Source organism: Carassius auratus, chromosome 18 (assembly GCF_003368295.1).
Source record: "Carassius auratus strain Wakin chromosome 18, ASM336829v1, whole genome shotgun sequence".
Lineage (NCBI taxonomy): Eukaryota > Metazoa > Chordata > Actinopteri > Cypriniformes > Cyprinidae > Carassius > Carassius auratus.
Window position 1 is genome coordinate 13,335,766 of NC_039260.1, and position 23,442 is coordinate 13,359,207.

At 40.5% G+C, this 23,442-nt stretch overlaps 1 protein-coding gene across 1 annotated transcript; it reads right to left on the bottom strand.

Annotated features, from left to right (window-relative positions):
- On the bottom strand, nucleotides 1–21,960 carry tiparp (TCDD-inducible poly(ADP-ribose) polymerase). The gene is made up of 6 exons (XM_026287739.1): nucleotides 21,804–21,960; nucleotides 19,404–20,272; nucleotides 7,171–7,357; nucleotides 6,455–6,642; nucleotides 4,647–4,922; nucleotides 1–1,030 (listed from the first exon to the last, which is right to left on the bottom strand). The coding sequence occupies exons 2-6, from the start codon at nucleotides 20,246–20,248 to the stop codon at nucleotides 583–585; spliced, it is 1,944 nt and encodes a 647-aa protein (XP_026143524.1). The 5' UTR covers nucleotides 20,249–20,272; nucleotides 21,804–21,960; the 3' UTR covers nucleotides 1–582.
- Between the last annotated feature and the right edge of the window lie 1,482 nt (nucleotides 21,961–23,442).

Genomic DNA, 23,442 nt, shown 5'->3' on the forward strand with positions numbered 1-23,442 from the left:
TTCTCTTTGAATTGTTTTTATTTACTTGTTACATTGACTAACATAAATAAACAATTTATTTATGAACAAAAGGCACACAGTTCAATTATAAACAAGGAGAACATATTTACAACTTCGAACAAATAGCAAGTATGGAACGCGAATGGCAGCAATGGAAACAGTGAATTTTTGGGAAACAATAATAAGAATGCGAAGCTGCAGCAACAGCCTCGAGTCTGAGTGGCAAGCCGTTGACGTGCCTCTTGCTGATGTGGGCTCCAATCCATGGTCATGGAAGCCACAGCAGGCACACTCATCCACACACATGATTCACAAACTAAACTGTCCAGCACAGAGGAGGGACGCCACACACACATACACACAATCCCCATTTGTATTCACAGGGGCATGAGAAGACGCGCACTGAAAGGTCACACGGAAACCCTCACACATGATTGAGGGTGGGAACCGTATCCGAACATATCCCATATGGTCCATGAGTCCCTTTCAGATTGCTGGCACACAACAAATCCAGTCTTTTTTTCAAACTGGCCGAATGTGCGCACAGGTCTCTTGTGCAGGAATCCAGATGTGCGGTGATCTTCAAATAGCCACTGTATTGCCCACCTCTTCATACTGAATGATGAAGTAAGGATAACTCTGATCATCGCTGAAGATGACAAAGATCTGTGGGTCCATCCAGTTGTCCACGCAGGAGTCAAATAAGTCGCTGCAGGCATCTCTTGGATTCAGGGGAGGTGGTCGGCGCATGGAAGAGTTGCCCACTGTGAACTTGCCCGTCAAGACTTTGGCCAGAAACATGTAGTGCACACCGCGGGGCGAGCGCTTGGAGAAGTTGTGAGAATAGACAGCCTTGCGTGCAAAGTAGCTGCCTTGGCCGAACATGGTGGCATGCTTGCCGCACACACGCGGGTCGAAGTTGTGCTTACAGATGCCCTCCACCACATCCTGGGACGTGCCGTGGAACAGGTGGCGTTCGTTTAGCATGCAGTCCATCTCTGACATGTGCCGTGACATGTATTCTTTCTTCCTGTAACGAGAAGGATAAACATAGAATTCAATTAACATCGTAAAAAGCTGAAATAAGACAGTATTTACTAAAGACGCAAGGTGAAGGATTAGCACTGAAAAGGCATGGACATTTTTGTGCCTGACCTTATTGAATATATGCATTTGTATGAGTTTCACTTTCAGACGCTAAATTTATGGGAGAAGAGTAATAAAATTAATCATGTAACGCGATTTACTATCATTTGCACTTGTGAAATTACTTGTGTTTGCGCCAATATTTAATGGCCAAAATAAGGAAGTCTTAAATCAGGTGGTAATTTCCACTACTCTTGGTAGAATGCGCTGGTCATTATGGAAATTATCTGGCTGCGTCTTTATTCCTTAACGTGCGCATTGGTATTAAATAACCTGTAAAATGTTTCCCTCCCATCGGTGCTTTTATAGAATTGCACTCTAACACTAATTTGCCCCATTTAGTAAATCTGGCCCTAAGACTGTGTGAGACAACCAGGATTCAAACCAGCTGGCCAGTAACTTTGTTAGGAACTGCAACAGAATGCATGGTTTTCATTGCATCATAAGAACAATAATTTTATGCAATTAAAATAAAAATGTAAAACATACAAACCATCAACTAAAGAAAACATCTGTCACAACCCCTAAAGAATAAAATATAGCATCATATGTTTGTCTAGTATACCTTAATGTGATTTACAGGGGCTAATGATGCACTATTACAATTCTAGTTGATACTGATAAGCTGATAGTTATCTTCACGTTATGGCCAATAATGAATAGATTCCCAATATTTAAATTAGAAATAAATGTCTAAATAAATTACAAATTATACACTAAAAACTATTGAAATTAATACTTTTGCACTGGTATTTGTCTTTACAACCTCACATCTAATAAATCTTCTCAATTCAGCCACTATTGTGAAAAGTTAATTTTGAACCCTGATGCCAACTATTACTGTATGCAAACTTTGAGGACTAAAATAAAACAAACTTTATTGTGTCAGAGCACACCAGCTGTCTTTGTACAAAAACAAGACAACAAGCCAACTCTAGAGCGCTCATCCTGTCAAATGGAAACAGAGAAGTGAGAGGGTACAGAAAGGGTGAGTGAACAGATGAGTGCCAGGGACCTGAGTGAACCCAGTCATCAACAGGGCCCCATTAGCCTCGAATCTGTGCCTCTATTGTTGTGGGCAGAGGGGATGCAAGGTCAGCCTGGCTGAGAGAAACTCTCTGATCAGTGGAGTACTCAGTGTGACATAGCCTGGCCCTAAATGACCTCAAGTGACCCTACTTCCATTGGCAAGGCCCAGTTGTCACAATCATCGACTGACACGCTCACGCGCACATTGCCGAAGAGCAGTGACTCCATATGCGTCAGTAAAGTCATTACTCGTGTTGTTTCAGCTTCTCCTTTCATCTCCTTTAAGCTCTTTTACAACAAGCTACTCTGCCATCAGTCTGTTTTGTTCTTTCTTTTACTGATGAAAACAAATCCTCTTTCATGCTTACCCAGTGACATTCTCTCTCTCTCGCTCGTTGGCCAACACCCTGGAAACACTCAGAACTACTGCACAAAAGATCTTCACCTGCACAAGCCTATGAACACACCAACCTTTATTCCTTCAGCTCTCTTTCCCAGGCTACTACAATAAGTGCTTGCAAGGGGATGAACTAATCGCTGGATTTGCCAAATGTTGTGAGGTTCAATGCATTGAATCTTTGAATGATATTAAGGATTTCTGTTTAAGACACATAGTAGCATATAAATAATATATGTATATGGGTGTTAGCTATATATATATATATATATATATATATATATATATATATATATATATATATATATATATTAAACATTAAAAATTTTAACAGATTTTACAGAAATTGGTAATATACTGTTTTTTTTATAATTTATAAAGCCTATCTAGCATTATGCAAATATTCAGTTTTATTGCCACCAATACCAGTCAAATTTCACAGTTCTCTGTAGCAATTTCAGTACCAATGCAAAAACTATTCGGATTATTTTATGAGTCGAAGGTGCAAAAACTAAAAGGCTGTAACAGGTTTTGTTGTTGTTGTTGTTATTTCTATTCACGCCTATTTTTAACAGAAAGAACCAGTTCCACAGATAATTAAGTGAAAACATTTTCATCTAATCAATAGTCAGTAGAATAAAAAGATTTGCTATGAACTTAATACAAAGTACATACTTTCCAGAAAATATAAATAATTTGATTTGGCTTAAGTACAATGACTAGGCTATATTGAAACTATTACTTCATTTTTAAAAACAACGTGTTGTCTATATTATCATGCTTAATATTTTCTTAATATTTTACACGATATAAATGGGTCAGTCTTTACACATTTAAATGTGTAGCTGCCTTCATATTTTAAGAAAGGGGGTTCATAGTATTTAAGGGTCCTTGTAGTGCTAGGCGGTATACCGGTTCTCGGTTACGTATGTAACCCTTGTTCCCTGATGGAGGGAACGGAGACGTTTGTCGAACGACATATCGGGTCTCCATATGTCGTTTGAAAAAACTCGTAGTGACCGACAGATAGGGAACCACCGCCTTACCGCAGCCGACTCGTCAGTAAATGAGTACAAAACACTTACTGACTGTTTGGAATTATAAATATGAGCATAGTTCGTCTCTTAATATGATGCACTTTTTTGTGTTTTTTTTTTCTTTTTCGTTGTTTGTTACTCAGACGCAGGTAGTGCGCTGCATGAGACAAAAAAGTAAAACCTATAGCAAAAACCAACGCATAGCCATAGAAAAAGTGGTTTACATCCGGTCATGCATGGAATAATATGATTAAATACCATCATTTACAGTGAAACCGGTATAATTTTGAAAAATACTGATATTAATTTTTGGTCATCCCGCTCACCACTAGGCTCTTGGCATTAAAAAGTTTAAAAATGACTATGCAAGACTACCAAAAATGAATAAACCTGAACTGTCACCACATTATGCAGTCTACTGTGTGATCGTAAAAAGCAATCACTCCAGCAATTGAATTACTAGACAAACACAGATATATGTAAGGATTAGCTAATCGGTCGCATGCTTAAGATAGCAGTAAAGAGACACGCACGCACAAACAGACCTTACGAGTCAGCAGCAATAACTCTTTCTTACCGACTCATCCCTTTTCTGTAACCTATCGTCCGCGGACGAGGGGCATTAAATGTCTTTTTAAAATACACCATCCAACACTAGCACCCTTTCCTCTCTCATTCACTTCCTCTGTACATGTTCCACATTTCACACTCTGAGAAGTTCACCTCGCGGACCTACCACAAAAAAAACATCTGTTTCCGAACAACAAAACTTAGTAAGAACTGTTAACATGGTTGACATCTAGCAGCTTAAAAGCAAACATAACAGCCTCAGAGCCTCGTGTTCAGGTGTGCGACTAAGTACTCACTTTACAGACGTTTATGAAACACAGATCTGTCCTGATAACTTTTTATTGTCTGCCTTCATCCAGTTTGTAATGTCAGTGTTTACTAAACACTGCTTTGGCCCCAGATAAATGGTCTAAACAACTTGAATAGCACAAAGGATCTAGACATTGTTTGAGAATCTCCAACCACACCTTTTGTACTTCTCCCAGAGGAAGGGGTTTTGGACACGGAGGATCTTCAGGATGCGGAACTTGGTCTCGGAAACGGTTTTGTGGAAGAGGCTGTAGACGGTCCGGTAGCTGCGGTCATCCCGGGAGACGGGCACCTGCAGGTAGTCCTGACTGGTGTTCATGGGTAACCAAGTCTCAGGGTACACTTTGGAAGGACCGCTCGACGTTGGAGAGAGAGGTTGGTTTCCAGAACTTTCCAGGGAGGAGAGAAATGCTGAGGAAAGGCCACCAAGAGTCCTAAAGAAGAGAGGACAACATGTAATCATGAGATTTGATTATAAAATATGTAGAAAAGATTCATTTTAAAAACATTAATGGTAATGTATTTTTTGTCGCGGTACAGAAATTGGTATTGGGAATCATGCAATTTCAGAAATGTCTTCTGAAATTATGGTTCTTGTGAGTTTATGAGACTGGAGGTCAGGGCTAAATGGAGGTCAGGGTTCAGTCCTGTGACTAAACATTGCAATGGATTTCTAGAAGGTAAAGGTTATACCTCAAATCAGTGTGACTACCTTATGAGTCATCTTTTAACTTTTATCTCGCACTGCTTTCCTTTCTCAACTAGACTGCTAGTGCTGGATTCCTTTACCGTATATTTTTGAGAGGCGCTGAGGAAAAGCAAATGAAATGAAACTAGGGCAATCGTTTTGAAGAGATAAGCAAACACTTTTTGGAAAGCAACTGTTAATGGACTGTTTGTTAAGATGTCTGTGTGTGAATGAAAGGCTGATTTATGCTGGCTGCTGAGCATTAATTCAGCTGGAGCAGGCAGTGGTTCAGCCAAATTGTCAATCGTACTAATGAGTTCCACCCCTGTGCTCAGAACAATGTGTTCCTGACGCTGCAGGACCCTTTAAATGGCCACCCATTGCATTGCAGTGGCCTTTACCTGACAACAGGAGCAGAGTGATGGCAATAAGTGAACAATCCCTACTTGTCTTGCAACTTTCAAATATGAATGCGAAAAGATGAATAGCAAGTCTAATTTAAAAATTAGTAGTAGCAAAAGTGTTAGTGACTTCCATTTATTTTCCTAAATCAGTTCAAACTGTCTGCTTCAGTAAATCAGTTTAAATTGACTGACTTCAACCCTTAAATTTTTTTTATACATATTGTGATATAAATTATTTGTCAAATGGCTAAAATAATATTCTGTCCACTCCTGATTCGAATCCAATAATATTGGTGGTGACAGCTACAGCTAGACGCTATTAAAAAATAAATAAATAAAAAAATAAAGAGGGGAGGAAAAGATTCAAAACTGATGTTCCCCTTAATTTACACGTAGCTATAAGCTATTTAATCTCTGTTGCATTAAATTGTTTTCTTTTTCCCTGTAAATAAGCACGCATCATATTTCAGTTGACAAGAGATGTAACAGAGATTTCTCTCCTTTTGAGAATTTTTATAGACTAGCCTAGGCGGCAGTCCATGTTCTAGCTTAAGGCGAGTAGGAACACTATATTTCACAAAAGTTATTTGGAGGCACAAGCAGTACTTAGCAATTAAAATAAGATACACGCTTTAAACCCCTCACTGATGGGAATACTGCGAAGTCCGATATGTCCTTGGCTAGCAGTGAACCGCTTGCGAGTTATCTTGGGGTTTCGGAACGCATCCAGAGAAAACAATGCCGTATGTGGCTCTTTTTAAGGCGTTTGAGGAACAAACCTATGTTGTTCTGGAATATTCAGTGTAGAATCAGTGGAACCTAACAAAAGTTTTAGGACACTTGATGAGCACTGAAGGTAAACAGGAATACTCACTGGAGGTAAGGTGTGAGCATGATGGAGGACCTGAACAGCGGCCGTTTTTTGATCTGCCGGCGGAAACCGAAAACAGCATTTTGCTGGAAGCCCTCACGAATGTTCAGGATGTACTGATTCTGCAGTGTGATGAAACGGACCTCCTTTAGTCCTCGGCCGCTAGCCTCCTCAATCAACCGAACCACCGGCTGTGAAACGGAGAAAGAGAGAGGGAATTAATTCGACAGAGAAAGAGAGAACAACAGAACACTTCAATGTGCTCCGACTCCCACTCAATTCATCCGGAGCACTGGTCAGAATGTATCCATCATAGGAGATTTTCAGAGGAAATAAAAAGCTTTGTTTTCAAAGGAACGCTTATGCAATCTTCTGATTTCAGGCGCTTGTGAGTAGAACAGGACGTCTTCTCCGGTGTGTGCAAGCCAGTACGACTTGAGACCCAATACACAACGCAATCACGAGTACATTCTTTGAGCCAACCAAACACACACACACACACACATACACTAACTCTGAGAACTAAAACCTGCTATTTATGTCCGCAATCTTAAAAAATCTTTCAAGAACGTTGAATTGCTTAGGATCTTTTGATAAATAGAAGGTTTAAAAGAACAGCATTTTTCGTCATTTAAAATACGAGTCTAATGAAAAATTACAATTGTTTTAAAGGAATTATAAATGAAAGGGAAAGAATGGATAAGATTGGTGTGTCTCACCTCTGAATATTCCCTCCAGCCAAAGTTATCTCTACAGTAGTACTTCCACACAGTCAGGCAGTTAGGGGTGGGGCTTGTGTTTGTGGGTGTGGCTGTGGAGCTGGAAGGCGTGGACAGACGCCTGACGAGGTCAAACTCCAGGTCACAAACTTGCATGGTACTGAAGTCCAATGTAAACACTCGACCGCTGTGCGTGAAACAAAAGTAAACAGATGTAAACACAAAATCCCAAACACATGCGCATGACAGTCACTTACACAGAATAAAAACAGTTGGTTCAGTTCCCGACAGTTATCATCTGTCCTTGAGCCACAACATCGATAAACGTCCTAGGCCTTGGAAGAAAAACAATGTCTTACACCTAATATAATTTCCTTAGGCTTATTAGAAAACACTCCCTTGGTCTTTGTAGTCATGAAAAACCCAAAGAGGGGCGAGATTGTCCTCCAGACGGAGGGGGATGGAATGGTGACCCCCTGACTGCCCCCTGCATTCAGACCCTGGCTTTTTAGGTCACTCCTCCTCCTTGCAAATAATGGCCTCATCGATCACACTTACTCTCAACACAAAGAGGATTTGAGGTTAAAGGTGAATGTCTGGCCAAAAGTGGTTCAAATAATGCCTAACCCAAAATTATACCCATAGAAGAATAAGAGGCCTGTACAGCCCCTTTTTAACGGTCAAATCATATAAAACGTTTACAAACGCATACACTCAAATACTTATGCTCAAAGGTGATCGCACACAAAATGCCATCCATTCAGTATTAATGCACCTTTGGGTTCCTAAGGGGCCAAATATGAAACTGCACATAAATTACATGAAAATATGACACAGAGGATTGCAAGAAGAGATTAAAAAACTTACAAACAATCATCCTCCTACTCAAACACACCTGTAAAGGTCAAAACCCAGACAACTGCTGAGTGTACTAGACTGAAACTGCCCGACCGACACACTCAAAATCAACACACCAGAAAGTTTTGAGAGCTAATCTCAGAAGCACACCAGAAGGACACAGAGCTCTGACAGGATGGGTGGAATGGGGCCTGAAAGAAACACTCACAAGCGAACGTGGCGGACAGAAGCGAGGTAGACTAAACACTGTCAGTCCAGAGAACAGCAGAGAGAAAATCTCAACAGCCTCACAAATACATACACATGAAATACAATTAAACAGCAAGAGACCGCTTGTAAGAATTAACAAGCCTCCAAAACATGAATATAGTAGACAAAACATGAGAACACTGATCAAAAACAATCTATGTTGCGATGAATTGAAAGAAGGAAATAAAGCACAATAAAATGCTTTGATGATCTCAATCCTATAGACTTAATTTAAAATACATCCTGAATGAGGACAGTTAAAAATTGGAATGGCATTCTGATGGTATTTTCGGTTGTGTGTGTATATATATATATATATATATATATATATATATATATATATATATATATATATATATTACAACACCATTACAATGATGAAAATAATTTTAATGTTAATGAGAATGTATGACAATGTGCTTATTCGTCATGAAAATAATGTCACCATACAAAAATCTATTCGATTTATTCTTCCGATTTTTGGACTATGACCAGGATATTTCTCAATGACCATCATTTTAAAAGATTTGAGAAAAAAAAGGCATCTTAGAAAATGAAGTGCAGCACATAAGCTGCCAAAACTGTCATTGTCATAGTCATAGAAGATGGCAAAGAACAGATAAAATAAGCAAATGAGGGTTATTCATCTTCCCTCGCTCATGCTCACACAGTGTCTTCTATCTTTGAAATCATGCCAACAGACACCAAATCTGATCTAAAAAATGCATGACAAACAAATCCAGGCCCAGACTTCACATGCACGCATGCGCATGCGCATGTAAGCGAGAGAGAGAGAGAGAGAGAGAGAGAGAGAGGGAGGAAGATGCTTATCATTACTGTGTTAACTGACCTACTGAATAGAGTCAGCCCATAACACACGTATGCATAAACCAGCCATTCACACACAACATGTAGTCTCCACAGTAATGTGTAAAAGGGCATCCCAGCAGTCCTTTCCAAAATTAAACCCATTGTGTAAACAAGTTAAAGGGTTACTTCATGCAAAAATTAAGGCTCTGTCATCAATTACTCAACCTCATGCTGTTCCAAACCCATATGACTTTAATTCCTTCAACACAGAGAGATTCGGAAGAATGAAAACAGAAATCTCTGATTTGTAATGAATGAATCACTCTTTTGAGTCAGCTTTTTGTTAGTGAATCGATTCAGTCATTTCACAACGGTGTTATAGTTAACTAAAACTATTAAAAGTTGTTCACAAAACTGGTTGGAACTGACTGACACAATGAGTCACAGTGTTTAACAGCTCACCCGAGTGGAAGATTATCAGTGATTCATTCAATATTTGAGTGTTTTTAACACAATCACGACTGACTGCAGAATACTTGATATATAAGTCACATAAACTAATTTCAAGAATAGTTTATTTTGTTTAATGTTTGGTCCTCATTCACTTCATTAAAATTTTCCATTTCAATTTTTTACCGAAGGCAGCAAGTCAGACTTGGAACAACTGAGGCTGAGTAAATGATGACAGAAATTCTGGCTCTGAAATCATCCCAAAACCTTCAGCATCTACCAAAACGGTCGGCCCCTACTCTCTTTTTTCATAGTGAAAGACACACATTGTGTCCTCTCAACTGGAACACCATGGGCTTCAATCATACACACCCAGAATCACTCTAAAGCAGCATGTTCAGGACAGCCTGTCTTTTACAGACAGTTCTGGGCACAAATACACATTTTGCCCTAGCAAGCGGCTTCTGGCTCAGCCAACAAAAACCAACCGAGACCGGCTCCCCACGCTGGAGACCAGAACACTGGCGTTTCATCACTTCCTTTAGGTCATCGGAGCCAAGGCGCCAGATAATACCAAATCTAGCAGTCAAACTTGAACATTTAGAGGCATTAATGTCCTTCAGAACACTAAAAAGGACACTAAATCCAGAATTACTCAAACAGCCAGATGCAGGTGAACAAAATGTAGATTGTTTGTGAAATCTCACGTCAAGAAAACATTCATTATCTCAAGGGGGCGAGTAAACACAGGGAGAATTAAATTGACGGCTCTGGAAAAAATGGAGAAATTGAAACAAACAACTTTGACTCCAACAAGTGTTGTCACCAACAAGAAGTGCAAAACATCTGAATCAATGATGCAAATCCCTCTCTTGAATGCAAAAGACAACAACAACATTATCAGATTCCCTGGAATCTATGAACAAAATGTCCGCCCTGACAAATAAAAACGCTTTGCCTTGCACAACAAACTGCCAGAAATCCACAGATGCAATTCTTAAGATAGGGCTGAGCTTTAGTTTCTTAGCAGAAATGAGCCACTCATGAGTTTCACAACCCAAATATCCTTCTGCAGGAGTGACTCTAGTTGCTAGTTTCGCTCCAGGGTGTTGCTGACTCATGCTAAGTCATCTGCGCTCAATACAGCAGCAGTGACACGCTCCACAGTGCCAGCATTTCTCCTCAAGGCTCGTGACCGAGAAGTCCAGTGTGGACACTGCACTTTCGTTCCACCTGCCCTTCTACATCTAAATCAGGAGCAGACAAAGGCCATTACCAAGAACGATAGCTATCACTTCCCAGAATGAAAACACAACAACACAACAAATGAGAGAAAACTGGTTTGGGTAAATGAAGAGGCTCTTTATAACGACAGAAAGAAAAGTGGGAGAGCTTGCAGTCCCGTTTCTTTCTGTTCTTTCTCTGTGCAACACTCGTTCTTTGTCCAGAACTCTCTGCTTGTACAATGAGGTACAATGAGGAAAGAACAGGGCATTCTGGGATTAAGAAAGAATGAGTGTTTACTTAAGTGACTGCACTGGGAGGTAAGAAAAAAATAAGCATCTCAGAACGACCAGAGCTCTCGCGCTACTACATTTGTGCGCAATGTCATTTATGACGTCATTTCTCAGATGATACTGGGCCGACGGTGGGACGTAACTTGGCTTGGGTTTCACAACACGGTGCACTTTAACACGAACACATGCACAGTTGTATAGCGCTTAGCTCGCGTTACCCTTTTCTTTTGGATGTGCATCAAGGTATGCGACACCCAGCACGCAGTGTTTCATTGCAGCACGCACACACACACATTCACGCCGGCTTTCCTGACAGACTAGGTTTCACTGTGGCTCACCCACACACAATTTTCATTTTTGCACAAGTGCCTGTTTCTTTTTCCAAGCATGGCACCCCCAGCTCAAGTTGGCCACCTGTGCACCGGGTAACCATGGCGACCATTATCCGCCAGGGCGCCTGACGGACCGAGTAATAGCATGGTGATAACAATAGAAGTCCCAGTGCCCCCTTACTGTGCCTCGCAGACAAAGCGTGGTCGTCCCATCCATAGGACCCCGTGACGGTTTCAATCCTTTTGGCCTCTTTCCCTCTCTCCACTGCTAAAAATAAGCTTCCGGCCATTAAATTAAGTGCAAAGACTGATTCTCTCTGCACTCATCAGCACAACCTACTTATGAAGCCACAGGCTTTTCTAGTCCACATCCGGACATACGCAATTCTGAACGTAAAGAGCTGTATGAGAGTGGACATAATGATTTATAAGCGCAATTAGGGCTGGATGATATGATGGTAAATATACTGTTACTGCAGACTAAAGTTTCTATCGTTAGAGATTTTGTTATATTGCGTATTCAAACACATCTGCATAACATAGTTCTACTTCAGTTATATACACCTTTGAGTGATAAGGAAACATGCATGAATGAGACAATAAAGAGTAGGGCGCTCTCGATAGTTATTAAGCAAAATAAGCAGTGAAAAAGTGCTCAATACGCAGCATGCAATCGCAACAATGGATCTCTTTGGTGTTTTATTGTGCTTGAATGGTCAAATATGCACACAATTATGTCAAAATGCCTGTTGCGTGGACTATTCACGTAAACACAGCCGGTTATGTGCTAAATAAACATAAACATCTGGGTGAAAACCAGATGTGCATCAGTATATTGGATCCATGTAGTCGGTCTTAAAGGGACAGCAGTCTAATTTAGCTCATTATTAAAGTCATTATTAGAGTTAATCACTCACTGCACTTACAAAGAATTTTGAAAAAGAATCAGTTCATGTTTCATTGATACAGTGAAGGCTATGCAGTCTATAAGTATTTATACACTTTATTTGAATTCTGTAATATTTCTTACTATGTTAAGTAAGCCTAGCCTGCTGTCGCTGAATAAATTAAAATATATAATATTATATACAAAAATATAATATAATGAAAAGAGCTATATTGGGATATATCTCATTATTGCATTATATCTCACTGCACCCCTAAGTGCAATATGTGAATGGGCCGACAATAAGAAAGATGGAGAGAGTGTAATTAAAGCCAATAAAGGGTGTTGAGGGAAACAGAAAGGAGAGGGAAAGAGGAGCGGTTGATAAGCCAGTTTCACCTCTCTTTATCTCTTCTGCTACCTGTGAGGTGGAGTCACGGGTGAATAACCTGTTCTGCTCTTCCTGTAAGTCCTGCTAAAGCGCTTCGTCACTTTGATGTCCCCCTGACCCAATCATGAAGCAGCGTTCATCGTCACGGTGACCATGACCTGTAACCGCCTGATGATTCACCAGTGTCAGGCGCTGAGATCAGCCAGTGCACACACACACACACCCTCATTTGACTCGACTCGTGAGATGTAAAAAGAGTCAGGACAAGGTGTATTTAAAAACACTATCCAGTAACATTAAATTATCTTGAATAACCTGAAAAGTAAATTGTTAAATGAAAGGCACTTTTAAAAAGCCTGTTTAGTGATAAAAGATTAAGTTAATGCATCGACTAAAGCCTGAAAAACACTACGTTTAGCCAATGCAGGAGTTTAGTGGCAATGGCTGACTTTGCAGAGAAAACTGATAATCAACTGCTATATTTGTTTATATAAAATACTCTCTGACATACTTCAGAATGCAATACCACATGAAACAGATCACACAACTGTTTGTGTTCAGGAACTTACTAAGAGTATATTTCAAGCCTTAATTTCACAATTTAAAACCCATATACACAACCGCATTTAAATGAAGTTTGAAATCCCCTAAACTGTTCCTCTGTATGCTTACAGAGTCACTCCACACAATCTAAACCAGCGATCAGCAAAGCAACATTTCCACTGCTCTCAGCTGTAAACAAGGCACATGGATGCCAAAAGTTTGGAGTTGGCTCTTTTTAAATAAATATTATTTAAATGTTGAATACTGTATATTATCGTGATGGTCACAATTGATTTTAAGCTCCAGTTCTCACCATTAACAAACCATTAACTACATTAGTCTCAATAAACTCCTAATTTGCTGCTTAATAATAGTTAGCAAGGTTGTTGTTAAGTTTAGGTTCATTATCCGATTGGATTTGCGCAGCTTTTCAGATAACAACGGCCCTGTGTAGTAACAGCTGCTCTATGTGAAATCACACACCTGATGGTATTTACCGCTGATCAAATAACCGACTTTACTGACTAGTCGGACGATATATATCGTGCACCCCTACATAATTATTATATATCTGTAAATAAACAAACTCTGTGTGTACAGTTCAAATTTATAATCTGAGAACAGGGGCGACAAGCATTTTCAGCAGCAGTGTGTACGCAACCAAAGTGAATTCTGATTTGTGAGCTTATTTTAACTTGTCCAGTGTAGGCCATTCTCTTGTTATCCGGCACTTCTGCAAATCAGGGGGACTCGAGCCCAGCTGGCAAACTAAAACACTATACAGTTCTGCTTTTCTGAAAGCTAAATCATGGTTCTGCTGATTTCACCAGCTTTAAACACCCACACATACCCGGGGTACTAAAGAGAAACAGCGATAAAAGGGTCAAAGCTGGGGAGGAGGGTGGCCAAAAGAGCGAGTGGAGAAAGAGAGCGCATGAAGTGTGAAGGATTAGCAGCTTTCAAAAACCTTGTGCGCCACTGAGCATTCCCAAACCCAAGGTCTGCGTCTAGACTGGCATGTTCCACATACAACCACTTCTAAAAGACACGCTCCAATGATTAGCCTTTAACCCGCCAACCCCATGCCCCCCTGGCACACATGCTCCAAACGCCAGTAAAAAGGCACCCCTGAGCCAGCTGTGGTTTGCGGTGTCAGACGGTCGGCTGGGGAAACAAAGCAGACCAAATCCAAAAGGAAAGAGAGAGACTATTTCATATTTCTACACTCTACTGCCCCTCATTCCAAAGCAGCAAAGTACACTACGATCTTCTTACCTACTTAAACCCGTACACAGAAAACAGCTCACTTTTACATGCTCAGCTTCAGCAGCCCACATGCCAGCATTATTCACACCCAGCACGAGCGTCACAGTCTGAGAAGAATTAAACAAACACACACACTCACGTATGCATCTGATCACACACTACCAACCCTGAGATAAGGCAGTCACCTCTGCGGGTGGTAAACTTAGCAATGAGACACATTCAGCAAACAGATACTTCGAAAACACTCACAATGTGACACGCAAGGCAGCTGCAGAAGTCGTATCAATAACACCTTTTAAGGCTATATGCTATATAGTTATATATTTACACACTCGAGCGGACAAAGGCTCTTACTATGATGCTATTGAAGGGATAGTTCACACAAAAAATTTAGATTCGGTCATAATTTACACACCTTCATGTCATTCCTATCCTTTATGGCTTTCTTTGTTCCGTGGAACACAAACACAAAGATATTTTGAAGAATGTTTCGTCCATACAATGAAAGCCATAGGGACTCCATTGGCTTTCATTGTAGGGACACAAATATTTTTAGAATGTCTTTTCAGCGTTCCAAACAAACCTCATTGGTGCAAACGTTTGTGTGATGCAAGAACAAACCTCATTGGTTCTCATTGGTCAAGCAAGCGCACTCAAGCTTCCAAATGCCAAATATGCTCTATGTATGAAAACTGATCAGTGTTTATATGTAGATAAACATTTAAATGTGTCTCTTCAGAAGATTAAACCACTCAATTCATATGGATTTATTTTAGAAACTCTTATTTTTTGAGGCAAATAAGAATTGGTGTAATTGATTTTCAGTGGAGGGACAGAAATCAAAACACAAAAGTTTGACATGGGTGAGTAAATGACAGAATCTTCATTTTCAAGTGAACTTTCCCTTTAAATGAATAACAGCAAAGGTTGGAACCAGGTGACTTTCTGATAATTCATAGCTCACATTGGCTCATGAGTAAGCATTTTTATCCAACACTGCAATGACTTAGGTCACCACACAGCAGCCAAGAAAATCTATTCAACAGATGACTGATTCCCATCACAAATTGGTCCAACATTTGAGCAGTTGAGCAGCACAAATCCTACCAAAATATATTGCTACCAAAAATAATCTATGTAGCTGTCTACACTATTGTTTTATTGTGATATGGAAGAATGTACCAGTCACTAAACTGAAATAATCAAGTACAGATGTTCAAGCTTGCATTACACTGATCCAAAAACAAGAGCTATCATTTAGTAATAAGGTGATATCTACACGGAAACTTGGCTGTAATAAAGTCTCTGACTGGCAGCTGATTATAAAGTGCAAAGGGCTTTCCATTCTTCCTCTTCAAGAGATTTAAGGGAATAAATCAACCTCAATCAACACTCTCGACTTCTCGTTTTTTGTTTCCATTTAGGGAGGATGCGCTCAAAAGAGCTGAGGGCTAAGTAAATGCTCTCATTTTCCTCTTGCTCTCTGTAAAAGTAGAAAAAGTCTCCAAAAAGTCTCAGGATGTTCTGGAGACCACGGACTGATGAGACGTGCGCTATGTGGGACTAGGACTGAACTGTTTGTTCAGGCAATCCAGCCACTATTTGGCTCTTTCTCTTTGTCCCTCCCAGCAAGAGAGGAACACATAAATATACTTAGCTGCAAATTTCGTCAGCTTTGTTTATGTTAGAAAGCACATTTGAAAGAGCGAGAGAACATTAGCCCATTATGACCTGACTCACACAAAAGTAAAAAAATAAAAACATCTGATAACTAAATGAAACGGAGAAAAGTACCTGTTAAAAATACTGTTACAGGTTAAACGTATATATAACATGGTAATAACACTGTATTCTAACATTAGTACTGTCCTTTAGAAGAAAGTACTATAAGAGCACTACGATATAGAGATAGGGTTAGTTTTACTAAAGGGCAAATTAGCGCAAGAGCACAATTCCAAAACAGTGCCAATGGGAGGGGAAATTTCTAAAAATGCGCAAATTAAAGAACACAGACACAACATCTCATTTACATATCGACCAAAGCAATATACCAAGCACAGCGCAAATTAGCTTAGTCGCAAATAAAGAATAAAGAAATAAAGCAGCCAAAGTACGTAGAAAAGAACCGGCGACCAAAAAATTAGGTTTTGCTAGATGTTTTGGTAGACTGGGATTGCGTGACTTCTAGTTGAGGGTTCAAAGTCGTCTTTTATTTGCTGAAGCAAATAAAATAAAAAAACATGGTTTGACAAACAATAACTGCAGCCAAAATAGTTTAAGTCATGCTTTTTTTACGCTAAATAATGGTGCAAATGAGTGCAAACGTTAGTAAAAAACGTTGCATGCATCTGAAAAGGAAACACCTACAAATTCATGAGGTCAGGCGCAAAACTATCTGTCCATATCTTTTCAGCAGTAATTCGTCATTGCTCGTCTTTAGTAAAATCTGACAGTACTATTTTAACACCAAAAGATGGATTGTGTTAGCTGTTAGTAAGACGGTATGGTTTGTTATAACCATTTTTTTTTAGTGCAAGAGAGAAAGAATGCAGGAAGAAGAATTTTATGAGTCAAACTGACGTTGAAGAGTAAAAAGTCAGGAGACCTCACCCATGTGAATAATTTCATGGCCCGTCTAAGGCGTTATCTCCTTTCTCACACACGCAGGCACACATGCACGCAAACACACATGCAAACACCTTGGTTTCAGGTCACCGTGTCCTTGGTGCACAGCGAGATTGTGTGACAAACACAATCATCTCACCCTCAGAGCTCCCATGGAGACCGAATCTTCAGGATCAAGGGTCAGGGTTTTCACACATTGCAGCACAATGACACAAAAATGAAAAGCTATTGGGGCACCTGCACATCCATTTCTTAGGATATATATTTACAAGAATGAAGAAAGCTCCTGCTCCTGGGGATTACTGCAAGCCAATGTAAACAGCCAGACCAGTGATCCTGTGACTTGGCATTCAAAAATACAGTGGCCCTGGGGCATTGGGAGACTTTGGTCACATTAATAATGATTTGCATTGCACTAAAAACAATATGTCAAATCGAGATCTCAGAAGCAATTTTTTGGATGTTTCACTTTCTTTGAAACCTGTCTCCAAATACCGTTATCTTAATTCTGAACAATATATCTATCGACTTACCATTTAAAACCCTTGTCTTTTTTTTTTTTTATCTTAAACTGCAAAAGCCTACTATTTTTATTTAAAATGCCAATACAGTGTGTTTGATATTGTGTCTTCTTGGCATTCAAAAGCATTTGGACATTTGGGGAACCAAACAAAATGTCAAAGCAAGATCTAAGAAGTGATTTGACAAGCATAAGTGTCTAAATATTGTATCTTAAATCTAAATCTAAAGAGTTGGTTTATCATTTAAAACCTTTTTTAATTTTCTGAAATGTTTTACTAGAAAAGGTTTCTTTTTTTTATCATTGGTATTATATAATTATCTAAAGCAATGACAGCCAAACAACTTTATGTGTGGCTAAAGTATCCAAATTTATTCTGGAGCAATTATACACAGTGTCAGTCACTCACACCCTCTCATTTCTGCTCTGAAATGGTCTGTAATATTACACAATGTCTTCTTCAAGAGAAAAAAAAACCACATAAAATCCTCCACGCAAACAAAAAAGATTGGGGGTCAGCAGATAAGGGTGTGGTTTACAGGCTCCGTGGGTCTCACTTTACCCCTGAACTTCCAAAGTCAGCAGGAGGTTAATGGTCAGCTTTAGCTATTAACATTAAACAGGGCACAGTTTGGAGAGCACATGGGCTAAACGGGCCAACAGAGACAGTTACGTGGCCATTCTGTCTATTAAACTCTTTAGACAAAGACCCCTTAAATAGCTGGCTATCCCGCGGGAGAATTTCCATGACAAATCAGCATGGCTATCATCAAGAAGGAAGCAGCCAGGAGCTGTGTCATGGTTAGCATTAAAAATCACTGTCTCTATTGCTTTGTCATGACCCAAGTGCACTTCCTTTTGCAAACCACTTTTGCATAAAGATCAGGCTTGGGAACCTTAACAAGACTCTCACAAACAAAAGGGCCCTTTTGTTTGGGCAAAAAGATAAATAAAATAAAAATCCCCACTGGGTCAAAGCAACCATGATTTCAGCTCAGGGATAAAAACTGTGGCAATGAAGTGTGTGATTGGTATGTCTAAGGATGTTTGTGTTGGAGTGTGTACAAATGATTGATAAAAAAAGGGGGGAGGGGTCAACAGAGACTTAATGTGTGCGTGCATCAAAGCGAGTCTGTGCATAACTACGTGTGTTTCTAAAGCTCATTTATTTGCGTGTTTGTGAGCAAGTCTGCGTGTGAGCCCTTCTCTGTCTACGCGACGTGTGCGTGTGACCGCTCGAGCGCGAGCCGCAGAGAGTGGGAGCAGGCGCGTGTAATGTGTGTGCGTTTGACTGAACTAAGCAGAGGCGGGTCGAGCAAGTTCACGGCTCACAGCTGTCAGTACGCTTCCACATGCCAGGCCAGCCAGTGGAAGGCTTTTGGGAAAGAAACCATCTCTTCGTCACATAGACCTCATCCACAACACACACGCTCCTACATACTGTACAAGGCAACTTCCTGTCACGTACTGCACTCTTTCACTTTAACTAGGTGTCTGCTACAATATGCCTCACTGAAAAACAACAGCCTAAGCTGGTTTCCTGGTCGGTTTTGGCCACTTATTAGCAGGTCTGGCTGACCAGCAAAACCAGATTAGGGTGTTTTTGCTTAAGTAGGGAATCATACCAGTCCCTCCCTTGCACCAATTTGTTTGTGTTTCTCACTGAACTGCAAGTTAGCTTCACTGTACTTGTCCTTATTGGGTAAAGCATGAATGACTGAAGTTGCTCAAGAGGTTTCAGAGAAAAGCGGCAATTAACCCAGAGGGCAAAACCAGAAGCACTTACAGAAACTTAAGTCTGACATGTTCGTTGTCGGGGTTGCAATAAAGCCTTTCCAGTTGTTCTTGAGAGTCGTCCGATATGCTCTGCCAGGTCTGCGTATCAGCTCTGTGGATCTGCCAGTGGTAGGGTAAAACGGTGTGATGCTGGGCACAGTCGCTGCCATAGACGCAGACGCCCTGGAGGAAATCCACACAGATCGATACAGTGTCCCCTTGATGCGTGTGATACTGGAGCTGGGTCAGGAGTTCAAACACTAGATCCAAAGAGGCCTCCTCGCTTTTATCCTGAAAGATCTCGCCCTCTTTGATGGCGAGGCAATTTGCACCCTGCAAAGTCTCAGTGGCGTAGATGTCATTTAACTTCAACCCCGAAACGTCAGAGGAGGGGGGCGCCGCCTCGTCGCGCTCCTGAGGCTGGAAGCGACGCTCATTAGCGTCTATTGACACCTGCTGAATATCCGTCACCTTCTGTTCCCCGGCGAGCTCGCTCCCGGCCACGACAGGGTCCGCCGTCGCCTCCTCATCCTCCTCCTTCAGGCACACTTGACTAATCCTAGCCTGCTTCTCCACGGCGGCGGTGCATATATTCCGCTGAGGTCGAGCCGGGTTACGTGGAACAAACACTCCGTCCCCTGACACGAGAGCGTCTGAGTTTAATAACGTGCTTAAAATAGGGTCCTCTAAAGCACGTAAGCATTTTGTATCCAGTTTTCTCTGTACGTGTTTCTTTTTAAAGTAGGGCTTCACTAACGGGATCTTGCCGGCGAGTCCCATCTGCTGCTCGGTGAACTCTCCGGTCCCCATGGGCAGACCTAAAGCCGGAACAGTGGTGTCAACTGCCTCCTGCATGGTGCAGAAATGTCTCCAGGACACCTATTCACAAAAAAACACAGCATATTCAGTATGTTCACGTCTAAGTACAGTGTGAGCTGAAGGGGGGGGTGGGAAGGGGATGTGGTGAAAACAAAACGGGTGGAGGTTCTAAAGTATGCAGTGTTTTATTTATTTATACAAATGATCACTTAGGTTAGCTACATCACACATTTGTCAGGGCAGTGTGGCTTAACGGCGCGAAAAAAAAAGTCACGTTCACGTTCAGAAGTTACCCTCAGCCACTCAGGCACTTAACTAGCATATCTGTAATGACTGTAAAGCACTACTATTATTTACAACCACTTTACTATATATGTAAACGTTTAGTAAATGCGTTGTTAAACATGTATTAACGTTAGTTAGCAGCGTGTGCAAGAGGTGTCAAAAGATATTCAGGTCGTACGAGATTAGAATTACCGACAACCTCATTGAATAATTCTCACATTGTCCACAATGTTTATTCTCCTCATTTTGTCCAATCCTAATCTATACTCAGACTCTTTCTCAGAGTGTACGACCATTCAAAACGTCAGACTGAAACGACCATTAAATCGCATTAGGCATTTATGACTAAGCTTGATAGTGTGCGCTATCAGTTCACTCCTTGATGGGCATTACTAGGCGATTAATCAATACTTCAAACTGGGCGTAAACGAAAACCTCTCCTTTCTCGAGAAGAGAGAGGAGGTGGCATTAGTGAAACAGAAAGTTTCCTCCAAGACCCTCCTCCCCCAGCAAACTGCACAAAAATATATATATATATATTATAACGATAACAACATTGTTCCTATGCATTTAACAATGCATTTCTGTCATTTTCTTCGCTTTACGAGCTTTCGACATTTCAACAAGTCTTTCTTTAACCATAATTAAATAAAAGTGAACAAAATTTTGAAATGAATTTACCAGCTCAGGATATAGCCTAAATTGAGATTAATACAATTTATAGAATTTAAAGCAGCATTCCAAATTAAGATTTCTTTATAGCTTTGACTTTTCTTTTACTGCGTATAAACACCAGCCACAAGCGCAATTGTGATTCAACCCATCCAAGATAATAAAAAAAAATCATAAAAAACAAAAAATACATATTTCTCTTGACTTATCCTTTGCGATCGAATAGCACCGTTTAAATTACGACGCTCCTCGCAATAGAAATCGGTAAAACACAAGTCAAATTATCTCTTGGGAGTATTTTGATGGTTTGATCTAAGTTAGATACATGGAGTTGGGAGCGTACGTGCCATGCCAATAGCTGCTCGTTCTAGTTCGCACGTACTGCCTGTGTTAAAGCGATCACTGCCCACTGCGGCGCCTGGCTCCCGTTCTTTTACAAACACACCATTAGCTAACGTTACATTACAGCCCAATCTACTGCTACATAAAGATCGGGTTCAGTTGACCGATTTATTAGAGTCCGATTGCAGCTTTTTCCCGTACGCAGTGCAGAAACGGCGCTCCGTTTTTTCCCAATGGATTTAGGGTCGTTTAAAGGCTATATATAAATATTCCGGATCCTTTCCAAATGTACCTGTAAATCTTCCCGACTCCTCTGATGCTACTGTCGAAGCCAGTAGCCCGTCCCGGGGAATTCGCACTCCTCTCTCATACAGGACACAGACAAAGAGTTCATCCACAGAGCGAAGCGTTCACGTCCGTCTCCAGGAGCTTCTGAGCGGATCGCAGCTGTTGCGGAACACAAGCGCGATAAGACTCTCTCGTCCAATCACAGGGCCGTGTGGAGCGTGAAGGGGCGGGGCTTTGGCTTCTGCTGGAGCCGAGGGGAGGGGGGAAAATCAGGAAGTTGTCCGATGCGTGCATCTGTTTTGACTCACCTCGCTAGTTTGCTTATGCCAGAAATAATCAGGTGTTGTAATCATATGGCTTAAGCTGGTTTCACATAATAAAAATCTATCAAAAAAAGGGGAAATATAAAGGAAAGGTGAACAGACAAGTGCCACATCCAACAAAAGAATTGGGTTTCTGAAGGCAAGTTTAAAGGAATGTTGTCATGTGTTTGGAAAATTAAACTTAGGCTATTAGTCATTAAAAGACCGAATAAGCTTGTTACTAACTGATTTGTTTAAGAGCGACTGGTGGTTTAGGAAGCCAGATTGTACTTTGGACAACAAATGGCCACCCAACACATACCATAGGTAATAGTTAAACCTGATAAACACTGAGACAAATATGCTGTAACATTTTACACATTTTAGTAATAACAGTTTAATATATAGACTAATTACGAGTAGGTAACTAGCCCTAAAACAAACCCTAGGTATGCTGTTAATTAATATTACTGAATACGTATTTGTGTTATTACACTATAACAAGGTAACCTTAAAATAAAGTGTAACTAAATAATGTATTGGGTTGTGACCTACCAGTTGGAAATCCCTACCATAGATCATTGTGTGACGTGTGACTGAAATGAGGTGAAAGGTTATTCGTTGCACTAATGACACAAACTGTTTTCACAGAAACTGTACACCTTCTGTCATTCAAACTGCAAATGAGTTCTGGAACAACCACCCCACGCAGTTCAGGACAGTAAGTAAATAAACACCAGACCATAGTACAAGTGTAGGCCCGTCAGACAGAGAATGTCATCAGACAGACAGAAAATGTCGTCATTCCATTTTAAAAACATATTCCCTTCACTGCAAAAATTATATCTGCCACTGAAAGGAGTAAGAAGACACAAATGTTTAATTACACGGCTACGCCTCTGTGGCCGAGTTCACATTGAACCTCGCCCAAAACACGTTCTGTGTCTTGTGTATAGACATGTCAGTACGAGCCCTCCTTCACAGCGGAATCTGCAGTGAAATGGAGTGACGTCTGTGCGTTCCCATGACTCTGCCCTGACTGGAGCAGCTCGGTTCTTTACACTCTTAATCATCATCATTTTCCCTCTTGGGTTTTAAAAAGCTGTTAACCTGACATAAAAAGCTGACAACTCAATATTGCACATTGCAAGAGATATTTATAATGATGAGAACAATGCATATTAAAAGTTTTATAATAACATAATTACACCACATAGACTGGAATATCTTCCATCAGGGTATGCTTAATGATCAACTTAGCTAATTATACTTAATTACCACACATTAAAACGAAACGGGTACTTATTATTTTAGGACTAAAATCGACTTTGTGTTCCACTG